At 38.6% G+C, this 14,809-nt stretch overlaps 2 protein-coding genes across 2 annotated transcripts; one reads left to right on the plus strand and one right to left on the minus strand.

Moving 5' to 3' along the window:
• Window positions 1-292: 292 nt before the first annotated feature.
• ldha (lactate dehydrogenase A4) lies at window positions 293-6,104 on the plus strand. The gene is made up of 8 exons (XM_007571766.2): window positions 293-413; window positions 1,721-1,846; window positions 2,483-2,600; window positions 2,677-2,850; window positions 2,951-3,124; window positions 4,075-4,192; window positions 4,777-4,900; window positions 4,989-6,104. The coding sequence occupies exons 2-8, from the start codon at window positions 1,721-1,723 to the stop codon at window positions 5,151-5,153; spliced, it is 999 nt and encodes a 332-aa protein (XP_007571828.1). The 5' UTR covers window positions 293-413; the 3' UTR covers window positions 5,154-6,104.
• Window positions 5,521-13,515, minus strand: tsg101a (tumor susceptibility 101a). Its single transcript, XM_007571767.2, has 10 exons — window positions 13,104-13,515; window positions 12,228-12,315; window positions 12,067-12,132; window positions 11,703-11,866; window positions 10,943-11,069; window positions 10,314-10,371; window positions 9,195-9,289; window positions 8,142-8,344; window positions 7,818-8,057; window positions 5,521-7,729 (listed from the first exon to the last, which is right to left on the minus strand). The coding sequence occupies exons 1-10, from the start codon at window positions 13,143-13,145 to the stop codon at window positions 7,640-7,642; spliced, it is 1,173 nt and encodes a 390-aa protein (XP_007571829.1). The 5' UTR covers window positions 13,146-13,515; the 3' UTR covers window positions 5,521-7,639.
• Between the last annotated feature and the right edge of the window lie 1,294 nt (window positions 13,516-14,809).

The following is a 14,809-nucleotide window of genomic DNA, read 5'->3' on the forward strand; positions in this document are numbered from 1 at the left end:
TCATGTTCACCAGCTCAGTGTTTCCGCCAAATACATAGGCTACGTGAGAAAGGTGTAATTTGCTTTTTTTCTTTTCAATTTTAGTCTTTTCATGAATCAAATCATGATATAATTGCAAATGTTTTTTTTTTCTTTCCTTTTTTTCCAAAACGACCATCTTTCCATAGTTGCCCCGATCTGTGGCGCATCCTGCAGCAAACGTGACTCTCCACACGCCAGACGGCCGCAGCATCATCATCCTACCCGACGTCCTCTTAATCATCATCATCAGCGCGCCTGCCACCGCCCCCAAACGGTGGCTGCCTTTAAATACTCACAGCCTTACCGTAAGAGCAGCTGCACTTGTGCGGAAAGAGAGAAGGAGCCGTGACATTCCACCTCGTGTTCTCACCTGATTAACTTAAACCGTAAAGGTAAGGCGATTTAAAATTGACAAACGATTCAGAGAAACATACTGTTTATTATTCACTGCCAATTTGGGTATCATTTGTTGCAATTTATTTATTTTTTTTAACAACCTGATGATCGGAAGGTTTGGGCGTCATTTTGCTGATGCCGCAGCTCCACTATTTCCCGGTGCTTCTCCTACAAATGAAACCACTATAAGACGATATAGTGGTTTTGTCATGTCTTGATGGCTGCAGCTGGCTGTTGTGATTTACGCAGTGGGTACGCCCTCTGTGTTCATATAGAGGTGACTACAGCATCCTGGCATGATTCTTGGTCATATTAGACTGATTCTTCTAAAAAGAAAAGCTTGACTAAAATTGCTCCTGGATGTGAATTTTCTCCATTACAACGAAGACGGACCTTCACAGTTGCTTCGGTTTGTACGAAAACCTGAAGAGCTCAACATGTACTAATCATCAAGCAGCTTGATGAGGGAGACATGTCTGCAGGTGTGATGCTAAATATCCATCAAGCTCCCCATACTTAAAAGGACTTAATGAAATGTACATAAAACATACATTGACTATCTTTTTTTCTTTTATTTTCTTTTTTGGCATTTTTTCCTAATTTTCTTACCATCTAACTAATTCTCATTTAAATGCTGCCCCCTGCAGGGTAAATTCGAGCCATTCTGACCTCCACCCAGTATGGCACATGCAGAGTAATCCTGTAACCCCCAAAGAGTCTCCTCCTGAGGGGCAAGACCTCTCATTTGAGGAAACACTGATAGAATAATAATTAAAATGCATCCATGATGCTTATTGCAGCGTTCAGTAATGTGAAGAGTCACAACACCTAGAACTAAAAACCCTCAGCAGGAGGGGAGCCTGTCAGGAGCCCCCACTACGCGCTTGCCTTCATGCTACAGCGGAAAACCAGCCTTGTCACGACGGTGACGTAAACGTCTGCCAGTGGCAACGCTCAGCCATGCCTGCCCAACCAGGAAGCAAGAGGCCGTGTGTGACGTGGGGAGGGGATGGTCCCTGCTGCAGTAGGTTCCCTGGGCATTGGCGATCACTGAGGAGAACAGAGGCTCTGAAGAGCCCCATCTGCATCATTGTGTGGGGATGAGACACGAGGGGGTTTGTGGTTGCAGAAATGGCAGTTGTGATGACCTAATAATGAAATCCTGGTTTCACTCAGCCTGCTGGGGAGGGGATGTGAAATAAGTCACGTATTCTGTGGTGTAACTCCACCAGACTCTAACACTAGTGGTTTGGCTGCTTTTCATCTGCCAACTTCCTTCCCCATGTGTAATTTATTTCCACAGATGTCCACTCAGGAAAAGCTCATCAGCCATGTGATGAAGGAGGAGCCAATTGGCTGCCGGAACAAGGTGACGGTGGTCGGAGTCGGCATGGTGGGCATGGCATCCGCCATCAGCATACTGCTCAAGGTGTGTATGAGCGGCTCCAGATCAAGTTTTATAGGAGTTTTGCAAACGCAGAGAGTTAGAAACAAACCAAGAAAATAGCAGCTTGCACTGTAAAGAAAATACTGTCATAAATTGGTGCAGGCTGAAAACTAGAACTGGTGTGGTACAACATTTTGTGGCATTTGCAGCTGCAGAGGCATTTCATTTCATCAGTATTCTCTTACAACAGAGCACACAGCGAGGAGATGGTGGATGACAGAAAAAGCCTGTCATTAGTCCTCCATTTCAATGTAATTTGAAAATCTGAAAAGTGTGGTGTGCATTTTTATTTAGTCCCCTTTGTCTTGATAATACTAAATACATGTGTATTTTGTACGTAACGCTGCAGACATCCACAGCTTATGTAGTGTAAATATGAAATGGACGACAGGAGAACTATTGATTGCATGGTCTTTGAAGCTGGTAGAGTGACAATAGGAAAGCTAAAATTAGGTTTCAGTGAGGATCGTGACTGTAGCGTAGCTAGATGTGGAAAAATATCTGAAGTTTATGAACAACACACAAACAATGATACTGGCTGTCACGAATTGGTCAATTTGAGCAAGCTCTTTGCAAGCTGTGACAGAACAAAAGTTTGACCCGCATGTGTAAACTCAGGATCTGTGTGATGAGCTGGCCCTGGTTGACGTGATGGAGGACAAGTTGAAGGGTGAAGCCATGGACCTGCAGCACGGCGCCCTCTTCCTCAAGACGCACAAGATTGTGGCCGACAAAGGTGTGAGACGTTAACATTAAGTCTGCCAGGAGAGCTCTTAACAAACCACATCATGCCCGTTCTGTCATTTTGTCAGACTACAGCGTGACCGCCAACTCCAAGGTGGTGGTGGTGACTGCCGGGGCCCGCCAGCAGGAGGGCGAGAGCCGCCTTAATCTGGTGCAGCGCAACGTTAACATTTTCAAATTCATCATCCCCAACATTGTGAAATACAGCCCCAACTGCATCCTGCTGGTGGTCTCAAACCCAGGTTAGTCAGATGATCATGAGATTAGGTGTATATCCTCTCTGGGGGGGGTGGGGAAAAAATACTGGCTTATGTGCTTATCACGCATTTTGTACTTTTGCAGTCGACATCCTGACCTACGTGGCATGGAAGCTGAGTGGTTTCCCACGTCACCGCGTCATTGGCTCTGGCACCAACCTGGACAGCGCCCGTTTCCGCCACCTCATGGGAGAGAAGTTCCACCTTCACCCTGCAAGCTGCCACGGCTGGATCATCGGAGAGCATGGAGACTCGAGTGGTATGCAAGTCTTTCTAAAAATAAATCATCTTCTAAGTCACCTCTAGTTTTTTTTTTTGTTGTTTTTTTTTTTTAACACATCCATCTTGAGGTCAGACATTGACATACACACTAACAGCGCCTATTGAACAATTTTACATTTTAACAGCTTTATGTCATCAACAACCAGTGTGATCGGATCTTATGTTGTAGAAAACAAACCTGGGGCACATAATTATAAAGTGGAAGGAAAGGGACGCATGGTTTTCACAATTTAGGAGAAATGCAAATTTGAACTGTGCATTACAGTTTCAAGTATTTTGGAGTATCTCTACCAGATTTTCAGGTTAAGACTGAAATTTTGCCAGGCCTTTTTCAAGAATATAGCTCAAGATCAGTCATATTGACTGAAGAGTGTCTGTGCAATTTTTCAAGTCTTGTTAGTCAATTGCATTTAGGTCTGTACTTTGACTGGGCCTTTCTTCAAGAATTCTTCTGCATTTAGCTTCATCCATTTTCTCATCAACTCAGTCCATGAAAATCACGAGTTCTTTGAAGAACAGCTGTAGTTACACCAATCTTCAATTAGACCCGATTACTAATTGGGTGTCTTGTGAAGGCAACGGCATTGGATTTAATTGGGATATCAGAAATGGGATGGAAGTGAACAAAGATGTAAAGTGTACAAATGAAAACAAATGTTTTCATTTGTACAAATGAAAACAAATGTTTTCATTTGTACAAATGAAAACAAATGTTTTCATTTGTACAAATGAAAACAAATGTTTTCATTTGTACAAAAAATGTTTATCCTTTCTGAAAAGGCCACAATAAGTTGCGTTCAAGCTTGTAATTGTAGTGTTGGACTGTGAGACAGTTTAAGGCGCATTGACCCTTTTGTCTTTATACATCTTTACTGTGTGTTAGGACATATCTGCCAGAATGTAACAATCTAAATGTTGCTTCCACAGTGGCTGTGTGGAGTGGTGTGAATATTGCTGGAGTTTCTCTGCAAAACCTCAACCCAAATATGGGTGCAGATGGTGACGGCGAGAACTGGAAGGACGTGCATAAGAAGGTGGTTGATGGGTAAGTGTGATGCAGTCCTACTCACTGACTGTTATTCATTGGATTGAAATTGTTTTTGCATAATGTAATGGTAAAGATTGGTGCCAGCTTAAACCTTTAAATTAAAAGTAGCTAATAAATCAATTTAACCAAACTATGAAGGCCCAACAATCTATATTGCGTTTCATGACTTTGCAGTGCTACTTTTCTGGCTGCTCCATGATGCAAAAGTTTACTCAATAGCTCTATTTGACATTGTGCCATTATTTTGTCAGCCACCGAATGTGACTTATCTTGGAGTAGCCATGTAGAACACAATAGGTTACCTTAGCATAAATGTCAAGGTATCAGATGTATTGAAAGACTCAAGTCTTGAACAAAGAAGGGTAAACTTTCCCAATGTGTCTCAACAAGAGGTACCAATTGGGAAAGACCAGCCAGCATGTGGTATTAATAATTCCTGTATTTTTAAAACTGGGTTTCTGTGATAATGCAGGGATTTATTTTCCATGAGAAGAAGGTGGAAGATGAGAGTGCCTGAATCTTGATCAGTTCAGGATGTTTGAAGTTGTTGTCATAATGATCTTCTTCTCTGAACATTGCAGGGCCTATGAGGTCATCAAGCTGAAGGGCTACACCTCCTGGGCTATTGGCATGTCTGTGGCTGATTTAGTGGAGAGCATTTTGAAGAACCTGCACAAAGTTCACCCCGTGTCCACACTTGTCCAGGTACGAATAAAACCAAGAAGTGCATTTCCATTGTCTGTAAAATGGAGTTGTTCTAACGGCCGATTTCCTTCTACTTTCCCTTGGATAGGGAATGCATGGTGTGAAGGATGAGGTTTTCCTGAGCATCCCGTGTGTTCTGGGCAACAGTGGCCTGACCGATGTCATTCACATGACGCTGAAACCCGAGGAGGAGACGCAGCTGGTGAAGAGCGCCGAGACCCTGTGGGGCGTGCAGAAGGAGCTCACTCTGTGAAGAGCTCTCCTTTAAAACCTTAAACACTCCTGAAAAATCCCAGCAAACTCTGCGGTTGATCCCCCTCCTAATTTACCCCTCGTTTCTTTCCCAGAGCAACAAGACTTCTGAATATAATAAAAGTCAAAGTGTCTATAGCTAAGTCATTCAAAGATGGGTGTAACACTTATATGCTCGCACACTGTCATTTTGCTTTTCCAACCCCTGCCCCCCCCCACCTGTCCTCGTCCATCTGTGGCCAAGAAACGTTTACCCCCTGTATTTAAGGTCAATCTGTTTTGAGTAGAGTGGATATCTGTTTACTACTCTCTACTACAAGAACTTCAGACCGTTGCATTTTAGTTGGATGTAATTTGTGTACTGTCGGTTGGTGTTTTTTGCTGCGTTCTCTGTGCACTGTATTTGTTAATTCTGTGGTTGTAACTAGTCAAATTTTTCCACTTGGTAATCTCTGTTTTGTAAGCGTAACAGAGACATTCCATTCTCTATAAGGAGTGACCATTACCAACTTATTGTCATGACAACACTGCCACATATTGTTTATCACGGGGCCAAAATCCTGTGATACCAAAGAACCTTTATTATTTAAAAAAATATGCAGTCCACTGAAGCAAACCTAACCACAAATGCACTGACATGTAGGTGAGATTACTGGTGGAACAGAGCTAATTTACCCAGAGAGCCAGTGGAGACTAGTCAGCCAGCATATTTACCTTTAGATGAGGTAAAAAAAAAAAATCTACAGTTCTGAGATTGTTTGCCCACAGAAATGCCCAGAGGTTTTATATTTAACTCCAAATATAGACTATATTATTATCCAAGGCTGTAATGCAGAAAATACATTAAATGCTGCTGCGTTCAGATATACTGTATCACTTAAAGAGAAACTGTTTCTGTCATGGCAGCTGGATATTTTTATTTGCTGCAACATCAAGTAAACCTGCCAGAATATTAACAGATGTCTGTCTTTTATTTATTTCCAGCTGGTGACGCATCACTATGTGGCATATTTAAATGTCAAAGGATGCTGACAAATGGGATCAGGTCCTTTTTGTCTGTTCATATTATTTAAAGTCACAAAATCAGTGGTGCCAAACCAGACCCAACTAGCAAACTCAAAGCACTGGACCTTGTTTGTGTAAAACGGTTTTGTGGATGTTTAAGGGAAGAGCTATGTCTTCCATAACTACCGCTTTCCAGTACTTTTCACGTTTCTTTTATCTATGAATAAGAACCGACTTCCAAAAGTTTGTTAGTTTATAAACGTTACTGCATAATAAATTCAGACAATTCATTAAATCAACTTTAATTTTTAATGCTTTACATAAATCTACAGATATAAAAGAACAGGTGGTCTATGGTTGAATTGAAAACAAGAAAAATAAGATTCTATGATACAATTCAAAGTGCATTTAGTAAAAGGCTAATTTAAAAGACAAAACTTTACATAACTTAATATATTGATTAGTTTAATAGTTCTTTTTGTACCCTTTAGCCCTCAATGTTATTCACAACATTTTAGTGAAAACCAAATGCTCTCAGCAGGTCTGAGCATAAGTGGAAAGCAAACATAAAGAGAATACCTTAATATTACAAATGCCAAGGCTGTACAAGGTGAAACAACTACTTAACTTAAATGACTTTTCAATGCACTCAAACTGATGTGTAAGCCTGGGTTTGTGAGACATAATCTAAAACCTTTGGACTATCAGAAGGGGAAAATGTAGAGGATCAGAGTGAAGCAAAAACTGAAGCTCAGTAACTGACCCATATGTGACAGAAAGTCCATGTAGGTTACGATCTTCACTGTGTAAAAAATGATCTCTATAATTCCAAGATTACAAAATATAACCCACAAGTTCCATAGCATAAAACCTGAGGCCAGGCCCATGTCATTTAGGGGATCCTCTGTGGGTGTTTCTGGTTTAGGACAAATATTCATGTGGGAAAAGGAACAGAACTCTAAAACCTGTTCAAGCAGGTTTTTCCCCCAATATTACTGATGCTAACCAGACAAAATATCTAGTTGACCAAATTTATTAATGGATGGAGTGCAGGATGCTGTATGCAAATCACCAGCCTTAGTGGAAACCAATGGCAACTGCAGCATCGACATTGCTGTCAAGGAAGCTGCATGCACTGTACACACAGGCTTCAACTCATATTACACCAGTCTCTCATGTGTGTCAAGCAGCTTCCTAAATCAACCACACAATGAAATTCACAAAAATACCAGGTTTTTTTTTTTTTTTATGAAATCAAAGTAATTGCTGATCATCTGGATTGTGTTTGTGACCTACCATGGTGCCAAATATAAAAGAGGCCACAGTCAGACATTACAGAATTCTTCATAAATGCTTTTTCTCATTTTTTTTGTTAAAAAGAGGCAGCTGGTTGGTATACAAGAAGACTGTAGAAAGGAAATAAACAGCAGGAAGAAGAGTAGGAGTGTGAATATACGCATGTTTCCGAGCGGTCATTGTGGGTCAGTACAGGTCACTTAGGCCAGCAGTCTTACGAGCTTTCTGCATTAGAGCTCGAAGCTGGAACTGTTTCCTGGACAGAAGGCGTACATGCTGCAAGAGAAGAAAACAATAGTGAATGTGGAAACCACTGCAGAGAACAAAGGTCAGCAGATACCAGGGATGCTCTTCACTGAGCTACCTTGAGGAAAACCTCCAGATCTATGACACCTCTGCGCAGGGCCTCTCCCAGGTAGAAGATTGTATCTTCAATTGCATTTTCTTCTGCATACAGATTCAGAATCTGCTTGTACAGAGGAGCTGTGGGCACAATGACATCATCTATATCATTGTTCTCTGATTGGTTCTCCATTTTCTCCAAGGCTTCGGTTAATTCCTCATCCTTCTTCTTCAGCAGCTCAATGTTCCTGTCAACATCAGTCTGTTGGAAGCAACAAAATTGGAGGACAATAAAACCTTAAAGGAGGAATAAAAGAGAAGAAGTACAACAGACAAAGTATCTTACCACTTCCTGGTCAAGTCTGGAGATCATCTCCTCCAGCTTCTGATGCCCTTTCTTTAGATCTTCCTCTGTTCGCTTCAGGGCATCCAGCTCTGCTTGAGCTCTGTCCATTTCTTCTTTCATTCTCCAGCGAAGTTTGTCACTTACGGCTGAAATCAGAGACGCGCGAATGGTGTCTTCGCCAATGGTGCCGTCCCTGGTTGGCCCTTAGGAAACACGGATTGAAAATACTCTGTGATACAGTGTGGTAAAACATAACTGCACCATACCAGCATGTTAAGCTTGGACCTCTCCACTTTGAAATTGGTAGTTATTGTAGTGTTTTAATAAGACTGAAAGAATGTATATTTAACACCATTATGAGTATAATATTTATATATGTTTTATCTTTTCCATTATTATATTAACATTACTTGGACAGACTAGTTTAGAAGTAAACAAATCTGTTGTAAATGTAACAGATTTCTCTAAAGCCAAGAGATACTTAGGTCTGAAGTCAGCATCATTAATGTCTGTTGACTTTTATGGCAGGCAAAACCAGCTTTTTCCATCACTAAAGGAGTTGCCTAAAGTTCTTCCTGCATGCTGCTGAAGGAGCAGAATTCACCACTGTAGAACCGTCTTTGTTTAAGATATTCTGTGTGTGTTGAGACAGTCTGTTGGGGGGCAGGGAGAGACCATCCAGCACTTTGGCCTTTAATACGCTCCACTCCAGTTACAGCTGTGGCCTTTCAGAAGCCACTCGGCATACCACTGAAGTCACCAGGAGGGTGAGAGAGTGTAAGTAAAAAGGTCAAGGGTCCTCATTTAGGGTTGGATGAGGAACATGGAGATTTAAAGAACTTTATGGATAAATTTAAGATATTCCATGACTTGAGATGCTGTGTTTTAAAGTAAATTAAGAACCAGATGAAGTGCAGATGATTACGGTTTGTGAATCTGCATATTTCCCCCAATATTAGCACAAATTTTGGAAAAACTCTGTTCAAGCTATCATAGATGCACGTACAAGAAGAGATTTACCTGAAGCATAAAAAGGCTACATCTAATACATACCCACTGTGGAGACTGGAGTCTGAGTTGGATAGTGTCCAGGTCCAGCTGTGGCTGGATAAGAGTTCCCAGGAGGGTACTGGTAAGCTGGGTAACCTCTGAAAAGAGTTGCATTATTAAAATGACAGTTCTTTATATTTTTCCATTTAAAAACAAAACTTTAAAGATAAAAACACAAGAAGCAAACTCTAGCTCATTTTATTTTATTCTTTTGCTCACATGTTTTATTTTAAACTGTTTTGCCATAATAATGCTCTACTGTGTCCTTCTAAGATAAAAAAATAAGGTCATTTCTGTTTAACATAATGACTAATCAGTTGACAGTGCTCCAAACTCCCTTATTCCAGAACCAGAGATCCAGAGTAACTTTTGATCTAGGTTACCAAGTCAACTGAAAAGGATCAACTTGGATCAAAATCTCCATGAGTAATTTGGGTGAGCATAGACTAAGTTAACAAAATAATTAACCCATTAACCCTTGGTACACTTGGACTGAACTTTCTTGATCCAGAACTTGGTAACCATAAGAACCCTTGACCTAGTTAAACCAGATCACTGGGTCACTAGGACCAGCGTCCTGCTCCTTCAGAACTGGGTAACTAGGGAGATTCTGGACCAAGTTTACCCAAGATGAGCTCTACTGTCCCTGTGTAAACTTGAACCCTGGTCTTATTAGGTCTTCATGTGAGTATTTATCTAGAGGTATGTATTGGTTAGAAGTTAAAATTCAAGCCAGTATTTAGAGATACTTGATAGGAATGCAAAGATTAGCCTTAAAGCAGCAGTATGTAACTTTCTTTTTTTTTTTTTTTTTAAAAACTCCTACCTTTTTTCAGGTTTTTACCAAATTGTTAAAACTGTGACTATGTCATTACAGTATAATATGAGGTAAATAATAAATGAAAAAGAGAAAATTCTAATTTCTACTGACTTCACATCTTACATTTACTTAAGTTTTTACACTTTGTTGTGGATATTTTTGGATATAAGGCACAAACGTAACCAATAATAAAAACACCTGTCTGACAATCCGATGAATAAAAACAACACAAAGTAAACACCATGACACTTAGTTGTCAGAAAACACATTATGCAGGCTTTGACAATGTAGAAACATCTTACCCTGGATTGGGGTTTTGCCCATAGGGTGAGACTGCAGGCATTCCAGGCATATATGAAGCTGAGGAAGACAAAAGGTATTTCAGAGTAATTAAAAAATATATTTTTGAGGATGAAATAGTTAAAAAACTGTAACTCCAGGGAAGATTTAGCTTAAGTCCTGAAGAGCTACCATGGTATGTGAGCACCCCCTGGTGCTCAAGGTAATAAATGCATTGCATGAAATATGATGGCAGGAAAGAGAAAGACAAAAGATGACTAGAAATTTTGATGCAAAGCCAACTTAATTAGAAGGACTGCTAAAAATAACCTTTTACCAGCTGTAAATTATAAGACTTTGTACGTTTTGGACTTTGAATAGTATTTGAACAATATTCTTACAACTTTCTTAAACCAGACTTAAATAAATAAGTGATGTATTTAATAGCATATATCCTCTAAAAATCACGTATTATTTCATCTTTGTTACCATAAAGAATATTTACTATGTGGTCCCAAAAAGTAATCCTTCTTATAACAAAATGTGTCTAAAATAAATCATATTGTCACTGACATAATTGATGTGGCAAAAATATAAAAAAAACCTTTTAGTTATACTGATAGTTACTACGATGAAACTTTAGTTCACTTACAGTTCGGGGGTCCAGCTGCTTGAAAGCTTGGGAAGGGGGGTTGTGTGGTGGGACGGGAAAACACAGGCGGCTCCTCTCCAAACACGACAATCATCACCTGAATCAGGCCATACAGGTCTGACTGAGGCTGTAAAGCACACAGAGATTAGTTTTATGAACTAGGACAAAAACAAGTTAGAATTTTGTTTTAGTTTTCTTTCTAATCTGGATGTGGTGGAGAAAACCCTAAAATACTACAATTAAGTGGTTCACAACAGGGCTCTTTGCACTGCAGGGCCTGGCTGCCAAGTTTGAAATTCCTGATTTCAAACTTTGGCTGAAGTGGTGCTTGTAATTTCAGTCTCCGGTGTGGCAGGAGAGCATGTGCAGTGATATCGGTCCATCCAGGGCCTACCATATTGTTTTGCAAACATGTGTTACGTCTTGTAATGTTTGTAATAAATGCAATTCATTATTTTGACTTTGAATTCAGGCCAACTCCCAGAGGAGACTATTGACATAAATTATTGAAAATATTTTCAATCAATTAAAACTGGAAATCAGATTTGGTGTAAAAATGTAGTAGATTTCACTTTTAAGTCACATCACCCAGCCCTACTAGCTACTAATATGTTATGTGGTTTGAGCATTCAGCCCTAAATATTCTCAAAGCTTTCACACACGCCTCTTCAGGTCAGGTACAAACAGAACCAGAACTACAGATATCTAAAAAATATAATTGTAATTGTTTTATTATATTGACCGTTAACACCATACTTACATGTTTCCACTCATGTAGATAAGGGAGGTAAATTTTGCCATTGGCATCAATGTGCTTGCCCGTCTTAATCATCATGGTACTAGTTGGTTTTACAAAACATATAGGAGGGTTATATGGATATGTGTCCAGCAGCCACAAACACACTGGGATGTTGTAGACATTGCCTAGAGAAAAGTAAAACAAAGTGTACCATTAAATTAAAGGGGTTAGTTCGTGGATATTGTCCTCTCGCCTACAACCAGCGACTTTGTGCTGTTTATTAATTGCAGGTGGAATGTTGTGTAAACTTAATGTACAATTATGCTGCATATTCTTTTGCAGTTTTTTTTTATCATCATCATCAAGCGAGGAAAAATTATTTTACCTCTATAACTCACAGGGACAGTCCCAGTCAAGCTCATTAGGTCTCTCGATGAACCGTCATTAAACACTAGAACACAAGAAGATGCAAATCCTCATATGAGCATGCAGGGTAAAAATCGACCAAGCTGATAAAAATAGAGAAGTAGGTATAAGTTAATGTACCATAAGCATCCATAACCGGCTTCAGGTCCTTGTATTGGGAGATGACGTTGGTAATCTCCCGAACAGTCAGATCTCTGTATTTATATTGCTGAACAACAAAAAGAAAGGCGGTGAAATGAACGTGAAGAATACGAGTACGGCTTAGTTCAGTTAAAATTTCTGCCCATTGACAAAATTGAGTCTAAGAATTATCGTGTTGCTTTGCTGATGGCTGATAAAAGACAATATCTGGTTATCTTTAATTTTGTTCAATAGCATATGAGATACAACTCACTGTGAAAACTACAGCGAAACTGTAGATTAAGATTTATACATACCAATTTAAAATTGTGATTATATTTTTACCTCTACATAAAAGTAGATGACACTCATGACGAAGCTGAAACATTTATGCAATGATCAAAATGCGAGATTATTTGTTCATTTTGTGATGGCAAAACAATACACTGCCTTAAAGTTATTAGCACCTATATCAAAGCTATGAAACATCAAGCAAACTATGTTGGATTAGTTCAACATTGTAGATTTTCCTCAAGCATTACTTAGAGACATATTTTTATTTTTATTATTAAAGGTACCAAAGTTCATTCTGTAAGGTGGGACATTAATAAATAAAGAATATGATCATGTCACAATCTGAAAATTGCAGTTGACGTATAACGTGCGGCTAAATATATTTTTAGAAGTACAACTCGCATTAGCGTGAGATATCTCGACAAAATGGATCACATCATTGTACCTGTAAAGTAAAACCTTACATTGTAACAAAAAAAAGGTGTTTCCTGGACCGTAATTCCGCGGAATATTAGCCTATTTACATTAGGTCATGGTCATATCTAGCTAACGTAACCCATAGCCGTTGAGGGCAAAGCCTACCTTCAGCATTTTCTTCAGAGCGCTTTCGTTGACAACCGCCATATTTCTTGACGTGTATTTAAATCGCTCTTAATAATAATTGGAGTCTGAACAGTTGATATTTTATCCAAGCTGCTCTGACAAGCAACATAAACTGAAGTTATTAGCTAGCAAGAGTTAAATGCTAGGCTAATAGTAGCCTAGCCCAGAGACGACTACAGACAGCCCTCGCGTTTCCTTAAAAATATTCCAGGTCAGTTTAAGCAATATTTCTGAGTTACAGCTTTAATAATAGTCCACTTAATAACCAGTATGAAAAGCTGAAACAGCAAATTGGGAGTTCTAGAAAATTATACAAAACTAGATTCCGACGGTGTACAAAAGAAATGTCCGGGTGTCTTCTCAACTATTTCCGGTCTGTGACGTAAGGTGTTGTCGTTAATGGTGACGTCTTTTTTCCGTAATTAGCTTGCCGTAGGTTAACTTCAATACAAAAAAAGGTTAACTTCAATACAAATTTTTCACTCTAAATTTTGACTGTGTAAAAATACCTATTAAGTTGCTAGAATTAAAAGAAAATGAAATAAAATAAAAATGATTTTCATTCATAAAATGAAATGAAATTTAGTTGACTGTAAATAAGTGATCAGCAAAACCAAAAACAAGTCTGAATTTCAAAATCCAAGTAACATGCTGGCCAAAATATAGGGTTATAAGTGGTAAAATGTATCACAAAGAAAATATTTGTAGAAATAAAAATAACAAAAATAAAAATGTGCATGTTATAAAAAAAAGAGCACAAACAATAAGAAATGCCATACCTAGTTTTTCTCCATACTCATTAAAATGAATAGTTTTAAGAATTATTAAATGAGTGTAGTCTAAATCCCTGTGAAAATGGTGATCATTTCAGAATGTCTTCCACTTTTAATATGATGTATCCTAATCCAGTAGCTTGCCATCATTAGCGTATGAATGTGTGAGTGAATGGAAATAACAGATTTCATTGTAAAGTGTCTTTGAAGGTCCTGAAAAGCTCTTTACAAATCTGATTTCATTTCATGAATTCAGTGAAAAATAATTAGTTCAGTCTTGGGAACTAAAAGAAAACTGTGATAAGTGAGTTGAGGGTACACACCCTTAAACCAAAGCACCTCTGATTATTTATTCATTCCAACTTCCTTGGTAGAACCCATATTTTAACTTGGCAATGTTTATCCTCTTTTCCATTTAAAGTTTTTTCAAGTTAGGCAGCCAAGCTAACACAACCTTTTTTTTTAGATATTTCTCCTCTAGATTTGTTGTTGTTGACATACAAACCTGATCAAAAATTAAAAGACCAGTAAATGAAGTATTTGTATTTCACGTTGTTAAATCAGAACCAGAGTTTTATCAGGCATTTTCACAATAAATGTCGTTATTGTTTTCCATTATTCCATCTCTGAAATAATGGAAAATCAAACTGTTCCATAAATTCTCTCTGACTGTTTTTTTAATAAGCTTCCTGTTTTTAACATTTTGTCTCAAGTAACAATTCTTCATTGAACTATGTCCCATATTATCTGACACACATGTAACAACAGTGATTTCTTTGTAAAAGTATTTTATTTACACCAAGAAAAGAAATAATTCTTATTATGTCTTTAAAAAGTTGTGGTTAAAAGTTACAAACATTTCAAGCAAAGTAACTTCAATATAAAAGATGAAAAAAAAAAACTTATCAGCTT

The sequence above is a fragment of the Poecilia formosa genome, unplaced genomic scaffold, assembly GCF_000485575.1.
Source record: "Poecilia formosa unplaced genomic scaffold, Poecilia_formosa-5.1.2 Scaffold287, whole genome shotgun sequence".
Classification (NCBI taxonomy): Eukaryota; Metazoa; Chordata; class Actinopteri; order Cyprinodontiformes; family Poeciliidae; genus Poecilia; species Poecilia formosa.

What these genes read in the sequence shown, in the direction of transcription:
- ldha (XM_007571766.2), top strand. Translation starts at nt 1,721, where the DNA reads ATGTCCACTCAGGAAAAGCTCATCAGCCATGTGATGAAGGAGGAGCCA. An exon ending in GCTGGTGGTCTCAAACCCAG is followed by an intron (nt 2,851 to 2,950) that starts GTTAGTCAGATG and finishes GTACTTTTGCAG; the next exon opens with TCGACATCCTGACCTACGTG. An exon ending in CATAAGAAGGTGGTTGATGG is followed by an intron (nt 4,193 to 4,776) that starts GTAAGTGTGATG and finishes TGAACATTGCAG; the next exon opens with GGCCTATGAGGTCATCAAGC.
- tsg101a (XM_007571767.2), bottom strand. Translation starts at nt 13,145, where the DNA reads ATGGCGGTTGTCAACGAAAGCGCTCTGAAGAAAATGCTGAAG. An exon ending in TGTCCCTGTGAGTTATAGAG is followed by an intron (nt 11,867 to 12,066) that starts GTAAAATAATTT and finishes ACTTTTCTCTAG; the next exon opens with GCAATGTCTACAACATCCCA. An exon ending in ATCTACATGAGTGGAAACAT is followed by an intron (nt 11,070 to 11,702) that starts GTAAGTATGGTG and finishes TGTGCTTTACAG; the next exon opens with CCTCAGTCAGACCTGTATGG.